General features: G+C 48.0%; 2 protein-coding genes across 3 annotated transcripts; one reads left to right on the forward strand and one right to left on the reverse strand.

Annotated features, from left to right (window-relative positions):
* Positions 1–2,026: 2,026 nt before the first annotated feature.
* On the forward strand, positions 2,027–5,523 carry Rps9 (ribosomal protein S9). 2 transcript variants are annotated; one of them, XM_006996035.4, is made up of 5 exons: positions 2,027–2,151; positions 2,405–2,526; positions 2,737–2,859; positions 4,413–4,599; positions 5,276–5,523. In XM_006996035.4, the coding sequence occupies exons 2-5, from the start codon at positions 2,430–2,432 to the stop codon at positions 5,451–5,453; spliced, it is 585 nt and encodes a 194-aa protein (XP_006996097.1). In that variant the 5' UTR covers positions 2,027–2,151; positions 2,405–2,429; the 3' UTR covers positions 5,454–5,523. The 2 variants fall into 2 exon arrangements, with proteins under 2 accessions (XP_006996097.1, XP_076424640.1); XM_076568525.1 differs by having other exon boundaries at positions 2,036–2,136.
* A 2,916-nt stretch (positions 5,524–8,439) lies between these two features.
* Positions 8,440–17,763, reverse strand: LOC107399876 (paired immunoglobulin-like receptor B). The gene is made up of 15 exons (XM_076568442.1): positions 17,690–17,763; positions 17,493–17,528; positions 17,022–17,306; positions 16,601–16,906; positions 15,359–15,643; positions 14,929–15,237; positions 14,403–14,699; positions 13,856–14,158; positions 13,508–13,558; positions 12,296–12,412; positions 11,814–11,889; positions 11,698–11,735; positions 11,417–11,469; positions 10,520–10,675; positions 8,440–10,441 (listed from the first exon to the last, which is right to left on the reverse strand). The coding sequence occupies exons 1-15, from the start codon at positions 17,721–17,723 to the stop codon at positions 10,262–10,264; spliced, it is 2,526 nt and encodes an 841-aa protein (XP_076424557.1). The 5' UTR covers positions 17,724–17,763; the 3' UTR covers positions 8,440–10,261.
* Positions 17,764–18,172: the final 409 nt, after the last annotated feature.

The following is an 18,172-nucleotide window of genomic DNA, read 5'->3' on the forward strand; positions in this document are numbered from 1 at the left end:
ATATAGGACAGCTCACAAAGTTCCTGTAACTCCATCTTCAGGGAATTTGGCACCCTATTCTGTTCTCCACAGGCAACTCCACTCAGGTGCATATACCCACACATACACATAGTTAAAAACAGCTGAGTGTGGTGGTGGTATACACTTTGAATCCCAGTGCTCAGATAGGAGAAGCAGGAGGATCTTTGAATTCAAGGCTAGCCTGGTCTATATAGCAAGTTCCAGACCAGCAAGACCTTCTGCAGATAAATAAGGGCTGGAGAGATGGTTAAGAGTACTTGGTGCTCTTGCAAAGGAACTGGGTTTGGTTCACAGCACACACAGGGCTCACAAACACCTCTAACTCCAGTTTCTGGGCATCCAACCCTTTCTGGCCCTTGGAAGACACTAGGTTCACACATGGGAATGTATATATCTGCAGGCAAAATACCTGTATACATTAAATCACTTTTAAAAATTAAAATTTGCCGGGCAGTGGTGGCACACACCTTTAATCCCAGTACTTGGGAGGCAGAGCCAGGCAGATCTCTTGTGAGTTTGAAGCCAGCCTGGTCTACAGAGTGAGATCTAGGACAGGCACCAAAGCTACACAGAGAAAACCTGTCTCCAAAAACGAAAAACAAAACAAAACAAAAATTAAAAATTTGAACTGGAAAAAAATGGCTTAGCAGTTAAGAGCACTAGCTGCTCTTCCAGAGGACCCAAGTTCATCCCAGCTCACAATTATCTGTAACTCCCAACTCCAGGGGATTTGACACTCACACAGACATACGGGCAAAATACCAATGCACGCCGGGCAGTGGTGGCACACGCCTTTAATCCCAGCACTCGGGAGGCAGAGGCAGGCGGATCTCTGAGTTCAAGGCCAGCCGGGTCTCCAAAGCGAGTTCCAGGAAAGGCGCAAAGCTACACAGAGAAACCCTGTCTCGAAAAAACCAAAAAAAAAAAAAAAAACCAATGCACATAAAATAAAAAAAATTAAATATTTGACACGCAGAAAGTAAACTATAGTCTGTCTACCTGTCCCGTACCCTCACTCTGTCCTCCCAGACTAAATGAGCAAGATCCTTGCCTGAGTATGTAAATGTAAAAGTAAATTTCTACCAAACAGGTTAAAATAAAAGGAAAGAATACCTGATCTAGGCCTAGTGGTACAGGCCTGTCCTCTTAGCTACTCAGGGACATCATACCTATGAGTTTGAGGCCAGCCTGTCTACATAGTTCCAGGATAGCCTGGGCTAGGTACATAGACCCTGTTTCCCCACAAAGAAATAAAGCCGGGCGTGGTAGTGCACACTTTCAATCCCAGCACTTGGGAGGCAGGTGGATCTGTGAGTTTCAGGCCTGCTTGGTCTACACTGCCAGCTCCAGGACAACCAGGACTAAGCAGAAAGACCTTGGGGGAGGGGGAGGGAGAGACACGACAACAAACCCCAACCAAACGAAATATCTGTAGGAAAATGGGTTGTAATACCAGCACTTGGGAAGTATAGGAAAGAGGATCAGGAATGCATGGTCATTTGTTGGGAAACCCTGACTCAAAAACAATAAAACAGGAGAGACTTATGGGCCAAGATGATGGGGGAATTTTCTTATTTAAGAGTTCCTCTTTCCAGGTATGTCTAGGTTTGTGTCAACCTGACAAAAACGAACCGGCACAGCATGCATATTCCAGTATTACAAGCCCAGCACGGTGGCCCACACCTAATAGCCTAGCATTTGTATGGCCAAGATAGGGGCATTGTCACGAGACTGAGACCGTGGTGGGGAACCTTGGCTGCTGCCCTGAGTTTCCTGTGAGCTCTTCCCCAAGAGCCCTTGTTAAAACAAAAAGTGACAACTGCAGCGCGTTACGTGATGCCTTTGCCCTGGGAAGCGGCAAGGCAGCCCCGTTCACCCTTGGATTAATTAATTAATGCAAGCACGTCCCGTTGGCTCTGCAGCCGCCTAACCACCTCACTGGTAAGTCCGCCCAGCGCAGCGCCGCTCTGGCCCACCCGCTCCACTCTATGGCTTTCCCGCTTCCGATTGGCGGAGCCGCGAGCGGTGCGCGATGACGTCACGGCCGCGCGCCGTTGCTATAAGACCGCGGTCCGGCGGAAGCGTCTCTCTTTTGTCGCGGGCGTGAGTTTGCCGGTGAACGTCGTGAGGGTAATGTAGTTAGTTAGCTTTTCGGGGGGACGGTGTGAGGCGATGGAGCCGTTCAGAAGCTGACGGATAGGGGAGAGGGCCGGGAAGAAGGTGCTTGGACATCATTGCAGCACGGTGGTGGGGAAAAAAAAAGAAATCTCGGTTCCGAATTGTCTAAGGCGGTTCTCGCGAGAGCCGAGTTGGTGCGGGGCCCGCGGGGTTTGGCTGCGTATGCGCCCTGACGACACTCTTTTAAACACGACCCTTTGCGCAGGCGCGGCTGGCCTAGAGGAGCCAACATGCCGGTTGCCAGAAGTTGGGTGTGTCGCAAAACCTATGTGACCCCACGGAGACCCTTCGAGAAATCGCGTCTCGACCAGGAACTGAAGCTGATCGGTGCGTGGCCAGGGTGGGATTCCGGATTGGGGATCGGGGGCGGGGGTGGGAGATTCAGGTAGCCATGCGGTCGGTCCCCCACGTGCTCGCCCTGGGCGCCATCGCCGCAGAGGATCGTGGTTTAGATGAGGCTTGTGTTCTGAAGTGGCTGAGGCCAAGTGTAGTCACTCAGTGGCTCTGGCCCTGTCCTTCCCTCCCACGCGCGTGCAGGAGAGTATGGGCTCCGGAACAAGCGTGAGGTCTGGAGGGTCAAGTTTACCCTGGCTAAGATCCGCAAGGCCGCCCGGGAGCTGCTGACGCTGGACGAAAAGGACCCACGGCGTCTTTTTGAAGGTATATACGGGCTCATTTTCAAAAGGATGGGTGGTGGCCCCCGGGGTTGCTGAATTGAGCTTTTAGACTGCATTGTGGAAGGTATGACCCTGAACAAGTTGGGCTTTTGGGGAATATTTGAGACGGAAACTCATGTAGGTCAGTTTGGCCTGTAAGCTACCAGAAGTCTAAAAAGTACAGGGCTTGCATGTGTGGGTCGCTTGGCTTGGGGGAATTTTCAACACAGGCTTGGAAACAGATTCATGTTTTGGAGTTAGTTACAGAAGAACGGGAGCTGCAGGTATACAAACTTTAGGTTTTCTTGATGAGCAGAAGTGAAAATTGTCAAGGCAGCCTCCCTGGAATCGCTTTCTAATGAAACTTGGTTACGGTTAGGAAAGAAATGCCTTGGAGTTACCACTGCCTTGACTTCGGTCAGGTCTAGACTTTCCTATGTGTTAGTGACTACCAGAAAATGCCTGTCTCTTGATTGACAGTCAGATTTCAGATTAGAAACTGAACGTTTTAATACCAGCTTGTGCCACAAGGAGTCTATTCGAGTTAACTTTAGAGTTTTGGGCCTGTCAACTTGGTCAGATGGAGGCCACAGAACAGTTTAGTGGTAGGATGTGCTCTTGTGTTTATCAGTGTGCACTTTACTTTTTGTTTTCATACTGAATGTTTTATATAACAGTAACGGCATAATATTTTCCTTTTGGGGATATATTTTGTATTTGTATCTGACAAGTATTTATAAAACATAAGAAATTGAGTGTATTTTAGGATACTGGAAGAAAATCAGTGGTGAATTTTTTTTTTTAAACTTGGTTCTTTATATTTAGGATTTCTTACTAGGTGACTAGGCCTTCACAGTTAGCTTTCTTTCAAACTCCTGGGAGAATAGTCTGAGGAATAGATATGGGTTGTTTCTATATATATTGTTGGCTTGGTACTGTGTAGTTTAGATTATCTTTTGGTCTCTGCTCACCCTAGCCTCCCAAGTACTGTGATTCTTGTGAAAGTAGCATGGTTTTTTGTTTGGTTTTTCGAGACAGGTTTTCTCTGTACCTTGGAGCCTGTCTGGGAAGCCTCTCTTTGTTTTGTTTTTGTTTGTGTGTTGAGACAGAGTGTTTGGTTTTTGAGACAGAGTCTCTAGCTTTGGAGCCTGTCCTGGAACACTGTAGACAAAGCTGGCTTTGAACTCACAGTGATCCATCTGCCTCTGCCTCCCGTGTGCTGGGATTAAAGGCGTCCGCCGCCGCCGCTACCACCACCACCTGTCTTAAGTTGAATGTTAAAGCTCCTCCCTTAGTGATGAAGGTTGAATGAAAGGCTGTAACCCTGTGGTATAATGCCTGTTGTTTAAAGGGAGACTCAGTGCCCATGTCAGGGTCTCGAGCCTGCAGCTCTTAGAAGAAAGGTTGTTAGGCATATCACTGACATTCTTTTTTCCCGTGCTCCTTGCAAAATACAAAATGGGTGAAAGCTGTAGGAACTTGCCTTACGGGAGCTCTGAGGTTGAGGGGCCTCTGAGTGTGAGGTCAGGACTGATTTGAGTTATAATCCCCCCCCAGGCAATGCTCTGCTGAGGCGACTTGTTCGTATTGGGGTGCTGGATGAGGGCAAGATGAAGCTGGATTACATCCTGGGCCTGAAGATTGAGGATTTCTTGGAGAGGCGGCTGCAGACCCAGGTCTTTAAGCTGGGTCTGGCTAAATCTATTCACCATGCCCGTGTGCTCATCCGCCAGCGTCATATCAGGTAAGCTGAAGCTAGGCCTGATGAAAGCCTTACTTACCCAGTCTGCACTGTTGGTTTCCTTTGCTAAGCTGCCATCCTGTCTCCCGTGTAGCCTTCGGAGCTGACAAATCTGAGCTTACCCTGAGGGTTCAGAATGAAAGCTTACGGGGGAATTGGGGACAGCTTTGTCTCCCCCATAGCCCAGCGCAAGTGTCACTGCGGCTCAAGCCGTACACCTTGCGAAGTTCTCTGCCAGGCATGCAAGCAGCTGGACAGGTAATAGCTCTTGGTGCCCTCTCGGAGAGAGGATTGAGTTGGTGTTCGTGGGGGGCAAAGCTGTCATTGGAGCTTGCTGTATGAGTTCCAACCCAGACCTCATTGCTATACTCCTGTTTGTTAATTTGCCAGTTGATAATCAACCTGGCTAAAAGTGACTGGTGCAAAGACGAGTTAAATGAGTGAAAATTGCATACCTTTCCCCTTTCTGGAACTGATTTCTTCCTCACCAGCTCTATCTATGGGCAGAGATGTACTATTGTTGTCTGAGGTGGTGGTTTGAGGATTAGTACTCATCATAAACCATTTTGGCTACCTATAAGAGTCTATGAGGTCAAGAGTGCCCGTCAACCTGTTGTCTAGGACAGGACCAATTGGTTCCACCTCTCACCTTGTCCCCTAACCTGTTCTTCCTATTCAGGGTCCGCAAGCAGGTGGTGAACATTCCATCCTTCATTGTTCGTCTGGACTCCCAGAAGCACATTGATTTCTCCCTTCGTTCTCCTTATGGTGGTGGCCGCCCAGGCCGAGTGAAGAGGAAGAATGCCAAGAAGGGCCAGGGTGGTGCTGGAGCTGGTGATGATGAAGAAGAGGATTAAGTTAATGCCTCCCTAGACTGGAGGATTGTCTAGTTTTCCAGTTGACTAATAAAGCAGAATTAACACTTGGTTTATTGGTGTGCCTCTGCTGTGAACAGTCTCTGTACTGGGAAGAAGCCCTGTTAGATGTAGGCCAGGCCACTATACAGCTTGTTTGAAAATGTCCATAGGAGAGGAGAAAGTTGGTTGACCAGATGCTTTTCTGTTACCTATGCTGTGCGTAGTTGGTCCTTATTTAGTGGGCTATTGCAGAAAATAAAATCCCAACCCAGCTATCTGTAGCTAAAATAGGTCTCCAGTGAGGTTGACTGGTTGTAAGCTTGCAAAGTGGCTTCTGTTTATAAGTTATATCTCAAGATGTGGTAAGCAGGAAATAAGCTAGTGAACTCCGTTGCCCAGGGCTGCTTAAGAAATATTTAGCTATGTTTTGTACTCATGGTCAGGAGGGAAGCTGGCTTCCTCATTTTCTGTTTTGCCTTTCTGGGAAGTTTGGGTCAGATGAGAGGATGTGGTTTGATCTCTGAAGAAGTGAGGACAGGCTTGAAATTGAAAAGCAACTGTCAAGTAAGGACAGCTACTTTGCTACTATATTGAGAAGAGGATTCTGTCAGTTAAGTGGCCAGCTTCAATGCAAGAAAAGACCTTACAGCACTGTAAATCCTGCATAGAATATCAAAGGTAATGGAAGTGACAGGGCCCTCCCTATCCAGAGGACATGGCTAATGGTTAGGTAACTTGGAGTAAGCTCTGCAGGAATTTGGGATTGTCTGGAAGCAGTCACCTTCCAAAACAAGCTCCTTCTCAGTGGCCTCAAGCCAGCATGTTTATTGGTGTAGGGCATAGAAGTAAGCTAGCAGGACCTGGCACAAAGATCCTTTTGCAGACCAACTGCTACTAGACTTGACCAAGACCATTTAGTATGAGTCTTCCCATCCTTAACACCAGAAACCACTTAACCATCTATACTCATCCGCATTGCTTGTCCACATTTGCCCACTCAGCATGTCCCTCTTACTGCTACACAGCTTCTCTATAATGTGGGGTGGCAGTGGAATAGGTGTGAGCAGTGGTGGGAGTCAAGACTTGGTAATTATCAAGTTTGGTCTCAGGTGCTATAGAAATTTGAAAGTTCGCCTCTGGCCCACCCTGGAGTCTGCCAGAGAACTGGAAAGGTGATCTCCCATCCCCACTTAGAATTTAAGAGATAACAGTTCTCCTTGGTTATAAATCAGGGAGAGTCCATAGTAGCCTCAGTGTGAAATTAAAAATACATGGATTAAGCCTTGCAATAAACCTAGCCAAGGAGGTGAAAGATCTACAAAGTTAAAACAAGCATTCAAAGGTAAAGATGACTCAGTTGGCAAAATGTTGCTGTGCAAACGGACCTGAGTTTTGGTCCCCTAGCACTCACATTAAAAGCTGCATGCTTGTAGGGAGGGGGAAGTTATATTAAACATTTTATGTTCTCAAAAATTACAGTGCTGGGGAAGTGGTGACTGGAGCACACTGGCCACCTAGCCTACTAGGTGGCCTCTGAGTTCGGTGAGAGAAATCCTGGATCTTTGCCTGCCCCAAAAAGATAACCATTGATAAAGATGTCCAGCATTGTCTTGTGACTCGACATGCTCATGTGTTCAAATACACATGCATTGCCCACGTGTACAATACAATAAACTGAAAGCACTAGAAGATGAAAAGGTTTTCCCTGTTCATGAGTCAGCAGTATGAAAATGGCTATATGAACAAAAGCATTGTAGAGATTGAGAGCAATCCCCATGAAAATGTCAATGACATTCTTCATAGAAATAGAAAATCCTGCCGGGCGGCAGGGACCGGGACCTTTCCTTGATACAGCCAGCATTTTTATTGGCACAAAAACAGGCACGCATAACAACAGACAGCTAGCAAAGAATCCAGAGCTGGGCAAAGTGGTACAAGCATGTGAGCTAGGTATTTTTAAAGGAGTGGAGCAGGATGATCAGAAGTTCAAGTTCAGCAACAATTAAATAGCGGGTTTGAGGCCAGCTGGGCTACATCATGCCTAAAGTACATCAAACAAGGAAAGAGAGAAAGACGCTAACAGGATCCAGAAATAAACCTACCAAGGATAAGTCCTTGAGTTCTGGAATGCCGGGCAAGTGCTCTACTACTGGGCTATATCTTTTACCTTTTGGACGGAAATCTCACTAATTTGTAGAGAATGGCCTTGAACTCACTGGGCAACTAAAGTGGATTTTGCATTTTATATCGCCCTGTATCAGCCTCCAAAGTAGCTGTGATGTCAGGTCAGAACTGTGCCACCAGACCTAGCAATTTTTAAAATTTTAAGCGACTCGCTGTTTTTGAAACTAATATTAAAAAGCAAAACAAACTAATATTAAAACAAAGAAAAGAGAAAACCAAACCACCAGTGTGATTCTGATGTCCTTAAAAATAAATTACTGGCCGGGCGGTGGTGGCGCACGCCTTTAATTCCAGCACTCGGGAGGCAGAGCCAGGTGGATCTCTATGAGTTCGAGGCCAGCCTAGGCTACAGAGGGAATTCCAGGAAAGGCACAAAGCTACACAGAGAAACCCTGTCTCGAAAAACAAACAAAACAAAACAAAACAAAACAATTAAAAATTGGAACTGGAAAAAAATGGCTTAGCAGTTAAGAGCACTAGCTGCTCTTCCAGAGGACCCAAGTTCATCCCAGCACCCACATGGTAGCTCACAATTATCTATAACTCCAACTTTTTGTTTGTTTATTTATTTATTTATTTACTTGGTTTTTTTGAGACAGGGTTTCCCTGTGTAGCTTTGCGCCTTTCCTGGAATTCCTGGCCTCGAACTCACAAAGATCTGTCTGGCTCTGCCTCCCGAGTGCTGGGATTAAAGGTATGCGCCACCACTGCCCGGCTACTTATTTATTGCTTTTACTTCTCAATAAAAGTTTCTTCTCCCTCCTCTCCTCTCCACCCCCCAGCCCACCCACCCCGCATTCACTCCTCCTGTTTCTCTTCTGAAAACGGAGAGCGTCCATAGATATCAGCCAGCCACTGTATATAAAGTTGCAGTGAGACTAGGCACTTCCTCTTCTATTAATGCTAGACGAGGCAATCCAGTAGGAAGAATGGGTCCCAAAAGCAGGCATCAGAGTCAGGGATAACCCCTGCTCTCACTGTTAGGAGTCCCATAAGATCAAGATACACACAGCTGTAATATATATGCAGGGGGTCTAGGTTAGTTCCATGCAGGTTCCCTGGTTGTTGGTTCATCAATTTTTTTAAGAGATCACATCTAGTGAAAGAACTTTCTTCCTAGGTTTTCTTTGTCAAGTTTTGTTAAAAAATTATTTTCTGGTCTGATGAACTATGGTGGGCTATATTTCCTCTTTCTCTAGTTTCATGTCATTATTTCAAATACACAAACATTTGGAAAAAATCACCAGCTTCCAGAAAGAGAATTTCCAAAGGGGAACTTTTCTAGTGACAGTGTGTTCAATGTGTGGGAAATGACTCAGATTTTGTATTTATTGAGCAATAAAATAATTTTTATTGATGTCATGGGATCTATTTTATGTACAGCTCCTAATTTGTTGGTATAAAATTGTTCATAGTGCTCTGCTGTTTACAATTTTAACAAATTAGGGAGGCTGGAAAGGTGGCTCTATGATTAACAGCATGCACTGCTCTTGCTGAGGACCTGAGTTCAGTTCCCAGCACTCACGGCTTGTAGAACAAACACCTATAACTCCAGCTCCAATGTCCACTCTGGCCTCCATGGGCATCTGTATACACACAGCATAAAAACACACAAACACATATACATACACATACATAAAACACAATAAACCTTTAAGAAAATAAAGTGAATGTATGCTGTACATATGGGAACCGAGGCAGAAGGACAGCAGGTTGGAGGTCAGCCTTGTTGGCATCACAGGTCTACACCGCCATACCCAGCTTTCACTTATGATTATTAGTTTATTTTTAAATTGTTTTATTTATTTCTTGGGTGTGGTGAGGACACCAGGAACTTAGGTGGAGGTCAGATAACAAGTTGTGGGAGTCAGTTTTCTCCTTCCCCCATTCCTGCTGATTGAACTTAGGATGTCAGGCTTGGTGGCAAGTACCTTTACTGGCCAAGCCATCTCACTGGCCCTATTTTATTTATTTATTCTTCGAGACAAGGTTTCTCTATGTAGCTCTGGATAATTAAAACTCACTATTAGGCTAGCTGGCCTCAGACTCAGAGAGACCTGCCTGTCTCTACCTCCTAAGTGCTGAGATTGAAGGCTTGTGTCACCATGCCTGGCTTATTTATTTTAAAACAGTGTCACATGTGTTCTAGGCTGTACTCTTACTCCTGTGCTATGAAGGTGAAGATGACCTTGACTTCTTGATCCTCCTGTCCACACCTTCAAAGTGCTGGGATTTCAGGTGTGTACCTCCACCCTGGCCTTTGGTGGGTAATGTGTGAAACATGCCTCACTCTGCAGCTCAGGCTGGCATGAAATTCACTAGGTATGCCAAGATAACCACAAAACAAAGGCAATTCTCCTGCCTCAGCCTCCCTGGGGTTAGGATTATGGATCTGTGCAACCAAGCCTGTAAATTTTCTCATTTCATGGCTTTAATGAGTGATGTCATTAAAATTAGTACTCAGTGTGAAACCATTTCCTTCTATTTAGTTTCTCAATTCACTTGATTATTGAGAAATCTGCTTTATTTCCAAAATGTATGATGTTAGTTAAAATGCAGTCGTGTTCCCAAAAGTTCACAGAATCCCTTGGAGGTCTCTGTTAGGTCCCCTGGCAGGTAGAGGGTCATTGTTCCTTGTTACTGGGAACAGAGCCTTGTTGAGTGACTGCCAGAGCAGCATATACAGTGGACTCCTCTGGGGCCTCCTCTGCCTGGGAGGGAGGAGGTGCAGCTGTCCCCTGTCTGAGTGACCTGGTGCACAGCTGGGCATAGGTCACATCCTGAGGCTCCTCAGATTCAGCAGCCTGGAGTGGAAGAGAGAGTGAGAGGAGGGTTATGCTTGGCTTGGGGGATGCTGAAGTCCTGGGGAGGACAGGACTCACCTGACTGTCCATCTCTCTGTCATTTTCTGCTTGTCCATCTTTGGTGTCCAGGACTTCTCCTGACATGACAGAGGGTAGGACAGCTCCTGCCCTTCTGAGCCTGGAGCCTTTCACCTGGGCATATGTCTCTCCCTGGGGGTCTTCTTCAGCTGATCTCTGTAGCAGGGCAGTAGTGAGGGACAGACAGTGTCTCCCTGTTCCCCTGGGTATCTCTGGCCAGTTTTCCACAGTGAGGCCAGAGTGACCCATTTAGATGACAGCATCCCTGATGGGATCTTCTGGGGCTTCCTCCCTACATTTCTGGCCTCTTATCCTGACATTCTAAACCTTGCTGTCTTGGCTGTACTCACACAGCCCATCTTCCTGGATACACATTTCTGGTTGCTGGAGAGATGGCTCTGTGATTAAGAGCAATGGCTACTACTGCAGAGGATCGAGGTTTGGTTCCCAGAACCCACAAGGTAACCTGCATTCATATGTAACTCTCATTCCAGGGTACATGGCACTCTCTTCTGGCCCCTGGGAGCACCATGCAGGCATGTGGTTCAGAGACATACATGCTTGTAAAACATCTACACATACAATACAAAACCCCACGTTTCTGCCCAAGTCCCTTTGGTTCCTGCCTGCAGCTGCTAGTTCCATAAATGTTTCTGTGGGCTTTCCCATCCAGGCTGTCCCTCAGAAGACAATCAGACAGATGCCAAGGAGCCAGAAAGGGGACAGGATCGATGGGACACATGATCCCTGGAAAACCAGGAGAGAGTGAGGCAGGTTGTACTTGCAGAAGAGAGGTAAGGGATTAGCTGTGGTTGCTTCTGAGGAGAACAAAAAATGCTCTCTGGACTAAACTAGGCCCTAAGTTCTTAGCACTGCAGATAGGGACAGAAACCTCACCCAACTGTCCACCTTGGCACCATTCTCAGGCTGTGTGTCCTTCACCGAAGCATCTGTCAGAAGAACAAACAGAGTGTCTCCTGAGCAGAGTCTAGGGATGAATCTGACCCCTGGTTTCCTACATTGCCCCAGGTGTGGACAGAGAATCAGGGAGTGGTGTCATTTCCAGGGTCTATAGTGAGAAGTTCAGACCCAAATAGCAAAGACCCCAGAGCCTCTCCACCACCCCTGCAATGCTGAGTCCTCAGACATCTCCCTCCCCAGGACCCTCTTTATCTCACAAAGGCTTTCTTCCTGGGTGGCAGCAGCTGGGTTGGATCTGGAGAGACAAGAAGATGTCAGTTGGCAGTGAGGTGTGTCAGGAAGGTGGGGGTCTATATCTCTGGTCATGAGTTACCTCTTCTGGGAGCCTCTGTCTCTGAATACTGGCTCTACAGCTCCTCTAGGAAGTTGCAATTCCGTATCTTTCTGGGCTGCAAGAGAGAAAAGAGTCTCAGCCTCCCCCTCCCCCAGGCATGTACAGGAAGGAAGGAAGGAAGGAAGGAAGGAAGGAAGGAAGGGAGGGAGGGAGGGAGGGAGGGAGGGAGGGAGGGAGGGAGGGAGGAAGGAAGGAAGGAAGGAAGGAAGGAAGGGAGGAAGGAAGGAAGGAAGGGACCTTTACAACATGGGTGAGTGAGCAAATGTCCCAGGACATGGTGAAACTCACAGAACATCTGACATTGCACAAGTTCTGACATCATGTTCTTTATAATCTGAGATCTGCAAGTGTTTCTTTGAGGGTTCTTGTGAGTTTGGGGTTTCCCTGGGGCTGGTGTCCTGATCCCCTGCTTGGCTGTTCACATGGGATCCTGAGACCCAGGTCACCCACACCCTACTCACCATCCTTCCTGAATTTTCCCTGATGCCTTCGTCGGAGAAGAAGGAAGATGAGGATGAAGAGGAACAGGAGGAAGGCCACAGAGACTCCGACCAGAGCTTTCAGGTACCCTTCCAGTCCTGAGACACAAGTGATGTCATGAGTGGGCAATGTTGCTGCTGAACTGAGTACCTACTGTGTGACAACGCATGTTGGGTCTTTGCACTCATCTTCTCTCTTCACAATCTTTTTTTTTTTTTTTTTTTTTTTTTTTTTTTTTTTTTTTAAAGATTTACTTATTTATTATGTATACAGCATGTATGACTGCAGGCCAGAAGAGGGCCACAGATCTCATTACAGATGGTTGTGAGCTATCATATGGGTGCTGGGAATTGAACTCAGGATCTCTGGAAGAGCAGTCAGTGCTCTTAACCTCTGAGCCATCTCTCCAGCCCCTCCTCACAATCTTATGTAAGGAGGAATTTTTTTTTTCTACCCCACAGTTCACCAGCCTCAGATCACCTGACTGGAAGTGGCAGAGCTGGGAATTGAACCCAGGGATTCTTACTTACAGCTCTTTCCTCTCCACCTGAGCTGAGCCTCCTAACTGGAGGGGAGGAGCCTGAATGGCCTGCCCTGGCCCTCTGCCCCACCCTTGCACAGGTCCCCACCACTGTGGGACAGACCCACTACAGAATCAGGTTCTGGGGGACTTCTCTGTCAGGAGAGGTCATAGCCAATGCCAGCCCTGAAAGAAATTTAGACACGTGGGCCAGGCTTCTCCCCTTTTACTCAGCCAAATCCAGAGAGAGAAAGACTGGTCCAAGTCAGCATCTCCTGAAGCAGCTGTATGGAACCCATAACTAGCTATTGCCCATCTAGGTCCCACCTTTCAACAGAGTCCTTATTATCCCTCTGGGACCTGACTCCATGCAGTTGAGAGAGGTTTGTTCTCAGGGCGTTAGAGGCAGGATGGGGAGGCAAATGTCTGTGACCTCTGCTCTCCACCTCATCCACCTGCTCCATCCTTCAGACTAAGCCAGAACTTTCTGGATACCACCTTTCTGTATCCAAACCCCTAAGTCCTGGGTCTCTGGGGTCTCTGTTGGGATCTCTGTTTGCCTCCTGCACTCACAAGCTAAAGTGACAGAGAAATGAGGACTTCAGTGGGCTAAGAGATGCCAGGCAGCCTGGGGGTGGAGGATACTCCCTGCACTGAGGTGCCTGATACTCACCAGCTGTTGGCATGAACTTTGAGGGTGGTGTGGTTGAGGTTCCAATGGATCCTAGGAAACAGAACAAGAGGGGGTGAGGGTTAGATGCCAACCTAGGGATCTGTCTCTGCTCACTGTCTTACCCGTATCCTGTAACCTCTCCAAGATGCTCGTGCTGTGTGACTCACACCTAGACTGCAATAGAGGATGGAGTGGACATTACGAGAAAGACAGCTGCTGACATCCACTTCTCTGGCAGGGAAAGTGCCTTCTGACTAACCTTCCTGTTGTCCCCTTAATCCCATCGAAGTAAAGGGCTCTCCTAGGGTTTAGATTGTAAGTCATCCTGAGAGTTCAGGGACACCTCACCTGAGACAGTGAGATCCACAGGGTCACTGGCTTGTGTCAGCAGGTAGGGAGATGAGTCTTGAGATCCATAGCACCTGTAGGTGCCCGAGTGGTCAGAGGTCACAGCACTCATGGAGAATTCTGCCTGGAAGTCCGAAGCTTCAGACTTGGATTTTAGTCGCTGGGGTTGGTGGGCTGCTCCCTCCTTGGACAGAATGAAAGTGTCCACTTTGTATGTTGACTGACACAGCAGGGTCACGTTGTCTCCAGGGTGTACTGTGGAGTTAGGCTTCACTGAGAGGGAAGGACTGAAGGAACGCTGTCCTAAAGAGAAGAGGGATGGTGAGATGCTGCCTTCAATGTTCTGAGCTGACACCTCACCTGTGTCTGCCCTGAGCACCAGGGACTCTGTCTCTTTTCTCTGACTTAGCCCCTCCCCTGTTCTCCTGCCTCTGCATCTGTTTCTGGATAAGATCCCTGTCCCTCATCCCAGCCATCAGCTCCTTAACTCCCCCATGAGAACCCATGAAGAGGTTAGGTACCTGAGGGAATCTATTTAGTTCCTCACCGGTGATCAGGATGTTCAGGGGGTCACTGGAGGCTGACCACTCAGAGGAGAGGTTGTGTGCACCATAGCATCTGTATTGGCCTCCAGTAGTTCTGCTCACAGGACCCAGTGTGAAGTTGGCCAAGGAGAGGCCACTCTGGGTCCATTGGCCACCATTCTGGGTGACGTCAGCTTCCCCTAACTTGTATAGAGCAAATCTGTCATAGTTGATGTCAGAGCAACACTGCAGGGTGAGGCTCTTCCCAGGGTCCAGGATCTGGCCTTGGTGAGTCAGCAAGGACGGCTTCTTGGACAGACCTAGAGGGAAAGTGTCAGGCTAGTGATTGAGGAGCTGGTTTTTACCAAATACTGATCCCCTCCCATCCTTCCTTACACACGTCACTGCTTCTCCCCAGGAGTGGGGCTCTGGCTCAGCCACCAGGCTCTTCCTCTACCACTGTCTACCCACAACTATCCAGTGGGACAGGTCCATGGCAAAGGGCTTAGGGTGTCAAAAAAACATTGGTCAGTGGTGGGGCTGACTCACCTGAGACGTGTATTTCCAGGGGCTCACTGGGTACTGACCACCAGTGTGGGGCATGCTTGTAGTAACCGTAACATCTGAATGTCCCGCTGTGGTCTTGTGTTACATGATCTGTAGAGAACAAGGCTTGCCACTGCCTAATACTGTGTATAAACTGTGAGTTCAGAGAGCTGAGAAACTTCTGGTCGTCCTTGGTGAGAATGAACTTCTCATATCCCTCCCATGAGACACACTGGAGGGTCATATTCCTTCCTAAAGTCACCACAGGGCTGGACAGGACAGACAGGCTGGGTTTATTATGGTAGTAGATTCCTAGGAGAGAAGGAGGCAGACTGTTTCATGGGCTCACACAGCCAGAATGCTATCCAGGGCTAGGCTGTGGGAGGGGAATACTCCTGAGAGCAGAGCCTGGTCCTGAGACCCTCACCTTCACCTATCACCACAATCTCCAGGGTGTCACTGGGCTCTGACCAGCCAGCTGAGCTGTAACAGTAACAGCAATATTGTCCCCCATGTTGCTGTGTCACAGAAGGGATGGAGAACTTGGCCTTGTTCTCAGGCTTCTCTGGGGTCTGTGTATCCAAGGGATTTTGGCTTCCCTCTTTATGCAGAACACATATTTCTGCATCCAGGGTCCCCTGACACCAGATGGTCACAACACTTCTGAGAGAAACTACAGAGCCTGGCTCAGCCTTGATGGTGGGTTTGTGGAGGGTCCCTGGAAGAAAATTGAATAGAAGAAGGTGGGTCTGTCTGAAAGTGGCACAGATAAAGTCATACTTGCAGATGGCACTTTTTTCTTTTAAATGAATCCATACAATGTATTCTGACAGCAGCCTCCCACCTTCTTTCTCCCCTAGATCCACTACTCTGTTTCCCTTCAGAAAAGATCAGGTTTCCCAGTGATATTATCTGAACATGGCATGACAAACATGCAATAAGGCTAGTCACACACCCTCATTTTAAGACTGGACAAGGGAACCCAGGAGGAAGAAAAATATCCCACGTGCAGGCAAAAGAGTCAGAGAGATCCCCACTTCCATTGTTATGGGTCTAACAAAAACCCAGAGCTAGCCAGGCAGTGGTGGTGCAGGTCTTTAACCCCAGTACTCCGTAGGCAGATGCTACAGATCTCTGTGAGTTCAAGGCCAGCCTGGTCTACAAGTGAATTCCAGGACAGCCAGAGCTACACAGTGAAACTCTAAAAAACAAAACAAAACAAAACAAGAAAGAGCCCAAGGTAAACAACCAGAGCATGTGTGCAGAGACCCTAGGGCAGACCCATGCTGGCTCTGTGCTTGCTGTTTTAGCCTCTGTGAGTCCTTATTATCCCTGCTTAGTTGATTGTGTGGTCCATGTTCTCCTGATGTCCTGAGTGCTCTGGCTCCTGCAACCCTTCCTCCCTCTCTTCTATGGGGTTCCCCGAGCTGTTGTGGATGGCACATGAGCTGATCCAGAGTAACAGAAGGCCCCATAAGGATTCGTCTCTGTCCTGGACCTCCTGGGCTTTGCTGTCACTCTCTGCCTTGGATTCTGTATCTTGTGTCCCACTCTCTACCATGCTCTGTGTCATGGGCTCAGGAGTCCTGGCCCCTCACACACACCGTACACTAAGCCCTCCCTGAGCATCTGTATCATTTCAGCATCATTCTAGGGAAAGGCTGGGGTTCCTCACCTGAGACCAGGAGCTCCAGGGGGTCACTAGGTTCTGACCACTCCTGTGGTCTGTTCCTGTTAAAGCTGTAACATCTGAATGTCCACCTTTTTCTGGAGGTCACAGGGCCCACATAGAACAGGGCCTGGAACTGTCCAGTATAGGAGTTATACTGTGAGTTCAGCATCCAGGAGCGCTTCTGAGGTCCTTCCTTAATCAGAATGAAGCTGTGATATGACTGCCATGAGACACACTGGAGGGTGACAGTCCCTCCTTCAGTCACCACAGGGCTGGGCTGGGCTGACAGGCTGGGTTTACTGTAGAGTCCTAGGAGAGAAGGAGGAATCAGTTATGTATCAGGCCTCCTTATCCTCTATTGCTGTGAACAGACCCACCTCTTGACAGTCAAACCTGAGGCTGGGGACCCTGTGTGTTCTCTCACCTGTCACCACCAGATCCAGGGAGTCACTATACTCTGACCATCCATCATCAGTCTGATATCGACAGCGATATTGCCTTGCATGGTAATGGTCTATTTTTGAGATTGAGAATTCAGCCTTGTCCTTACAACTCTGTGGAGTCTCTGTGCACCTTAAATATTGGTGTCCATCTTTATACAGATAGTACTCTTTGGCTCTTGTGGTCCCCTCACACAAGAAGATTACGGTAGTCTGCTGAGAGACTACAGAGTCTGGTTGTGCTCTGAGGATAGGCTTAGGGAGGGCCCCTGCAAAAAAAAAAAAAATGAGCAGCTATGATCCAGAACAGCCATCCTCCAATTGCAGGCCCCAACCCCAACCCTCCAGCCATCCCCAGGTTCAGCACACATATGTTGTTCTCCATCCTCACTGCCCAGGCATGGCTGCAGGAATGATGAGAAGTGAAGGTCAGACATCTGCAGACACTCACTCACCTGCCAGCACTGGGGTTCCCAGGCCCAGAGTCAGTCCTGGAAGAGAGTTCCCTGTGAGAGGTTTGTCCCTGAAGTTGAGCAGGTCCTCCCCTCTGCAGAACCTCCTGAGACCCTGGGGTTTCCTGATGGACAGTGCTGGGCTGTGGGGCAGCATCAACCCTAGACCACAGTACCCCCTCCCTATCTCCACATCTCACCCAGACAGAGCAGGGCTGTGAAGGTGAAGGTCATGGCATCTCCTCCTGGAGGCTGCAACTTTGCTCATGGGCAGTTACAGAGACTGCCTAGAGGGACGGGAGACACAGGGTGTGGTCTCTGGAGGCTGGACACTCCCTATGACATGGTTGTACTGGAGCAGCCCCACAGGAAGGGGAAGTGCCCTCCTCAGGCCCCAGGCTCTGACTTCCCCAAGGCTGTGGCTATGATAGGTAGTAGACTCTGCAATTAATTCTTTGAGGGATGACATTTCCACAGTCCCATCATTGTCTGTCTCATTCTGTCCTCATCTTTGTCAGTTCCACCTGGATGAAACTGTATAAATATTACACATGAAAAATACATGTATGAATATTACACATGTGAAATACAAATTTACATGTGGGTTTGCTTTATTTCACTTTTTGTGCAAAATGCTTCATATTCAAAATGTTTGAAGATTTGTGTGAAGGGTTCACTGTGTA

Source organism: Peromyscus maniculatus, chromosome 1 (genome assembly GCF_049852395.1).
Source record: "Peromyscus maniculatus bairdii isolate BWxNUB_F1_BW_parent chromosome 1, HU_Pman_BW_mat_3.1, whole genome shotgun sequence".
NCBI lineage: Eukaryota > Metazoa > Chordata > Mammalia > Rodentia > Cricetidae > Peromyscus > Peromyscus maniculatus.

Bases quoted from the DNA above. Each gene is read 5' to 3' on its own strand.
- Rps9 (XM_006996035.4), top strand. From the start codon at position 2,430: ATGCCGGTTGCCAGAAGTTGGGTGTGTCGCAAAACCTATGTGACCCCA. The intron at 2,860-4,412 runs GTATATACGGGC...ATCCCCCCCCAG, and splicing joins CCCACGGCGTCTTTTTGAAG to GCAATGCTCTGCTGAGGCGA. The intron at 4,600-5,275 runs GTAAGCTGAAGC...CTTCCTATTCAG, and splicing joins ATCCGCCAGCGTCATATCAG to GGTCCGCAAGCAGGTGGTGA.
- LOC107399876 (XM_076568442.1), bottom strand. From the start codon at position 17,723: ATGACCTTCACCTTCACAGCCCTGCTCTGTCTGG. The intron at 16,907-17,021 runs GTGAGAGAACAC...CTTCTCTCCTAG, and splicing joins CCTGGATCTGGTGGTGACAG to GACTCTACAGTAAACCCAGC. The intron at 15,644-16,600 runs GTGAGGAACCCC...ATTTTCTTCCAG, and splicing joins CCTGGAGCTCCTGGTCTCAG to GGACCCTCCACAAACCCACC.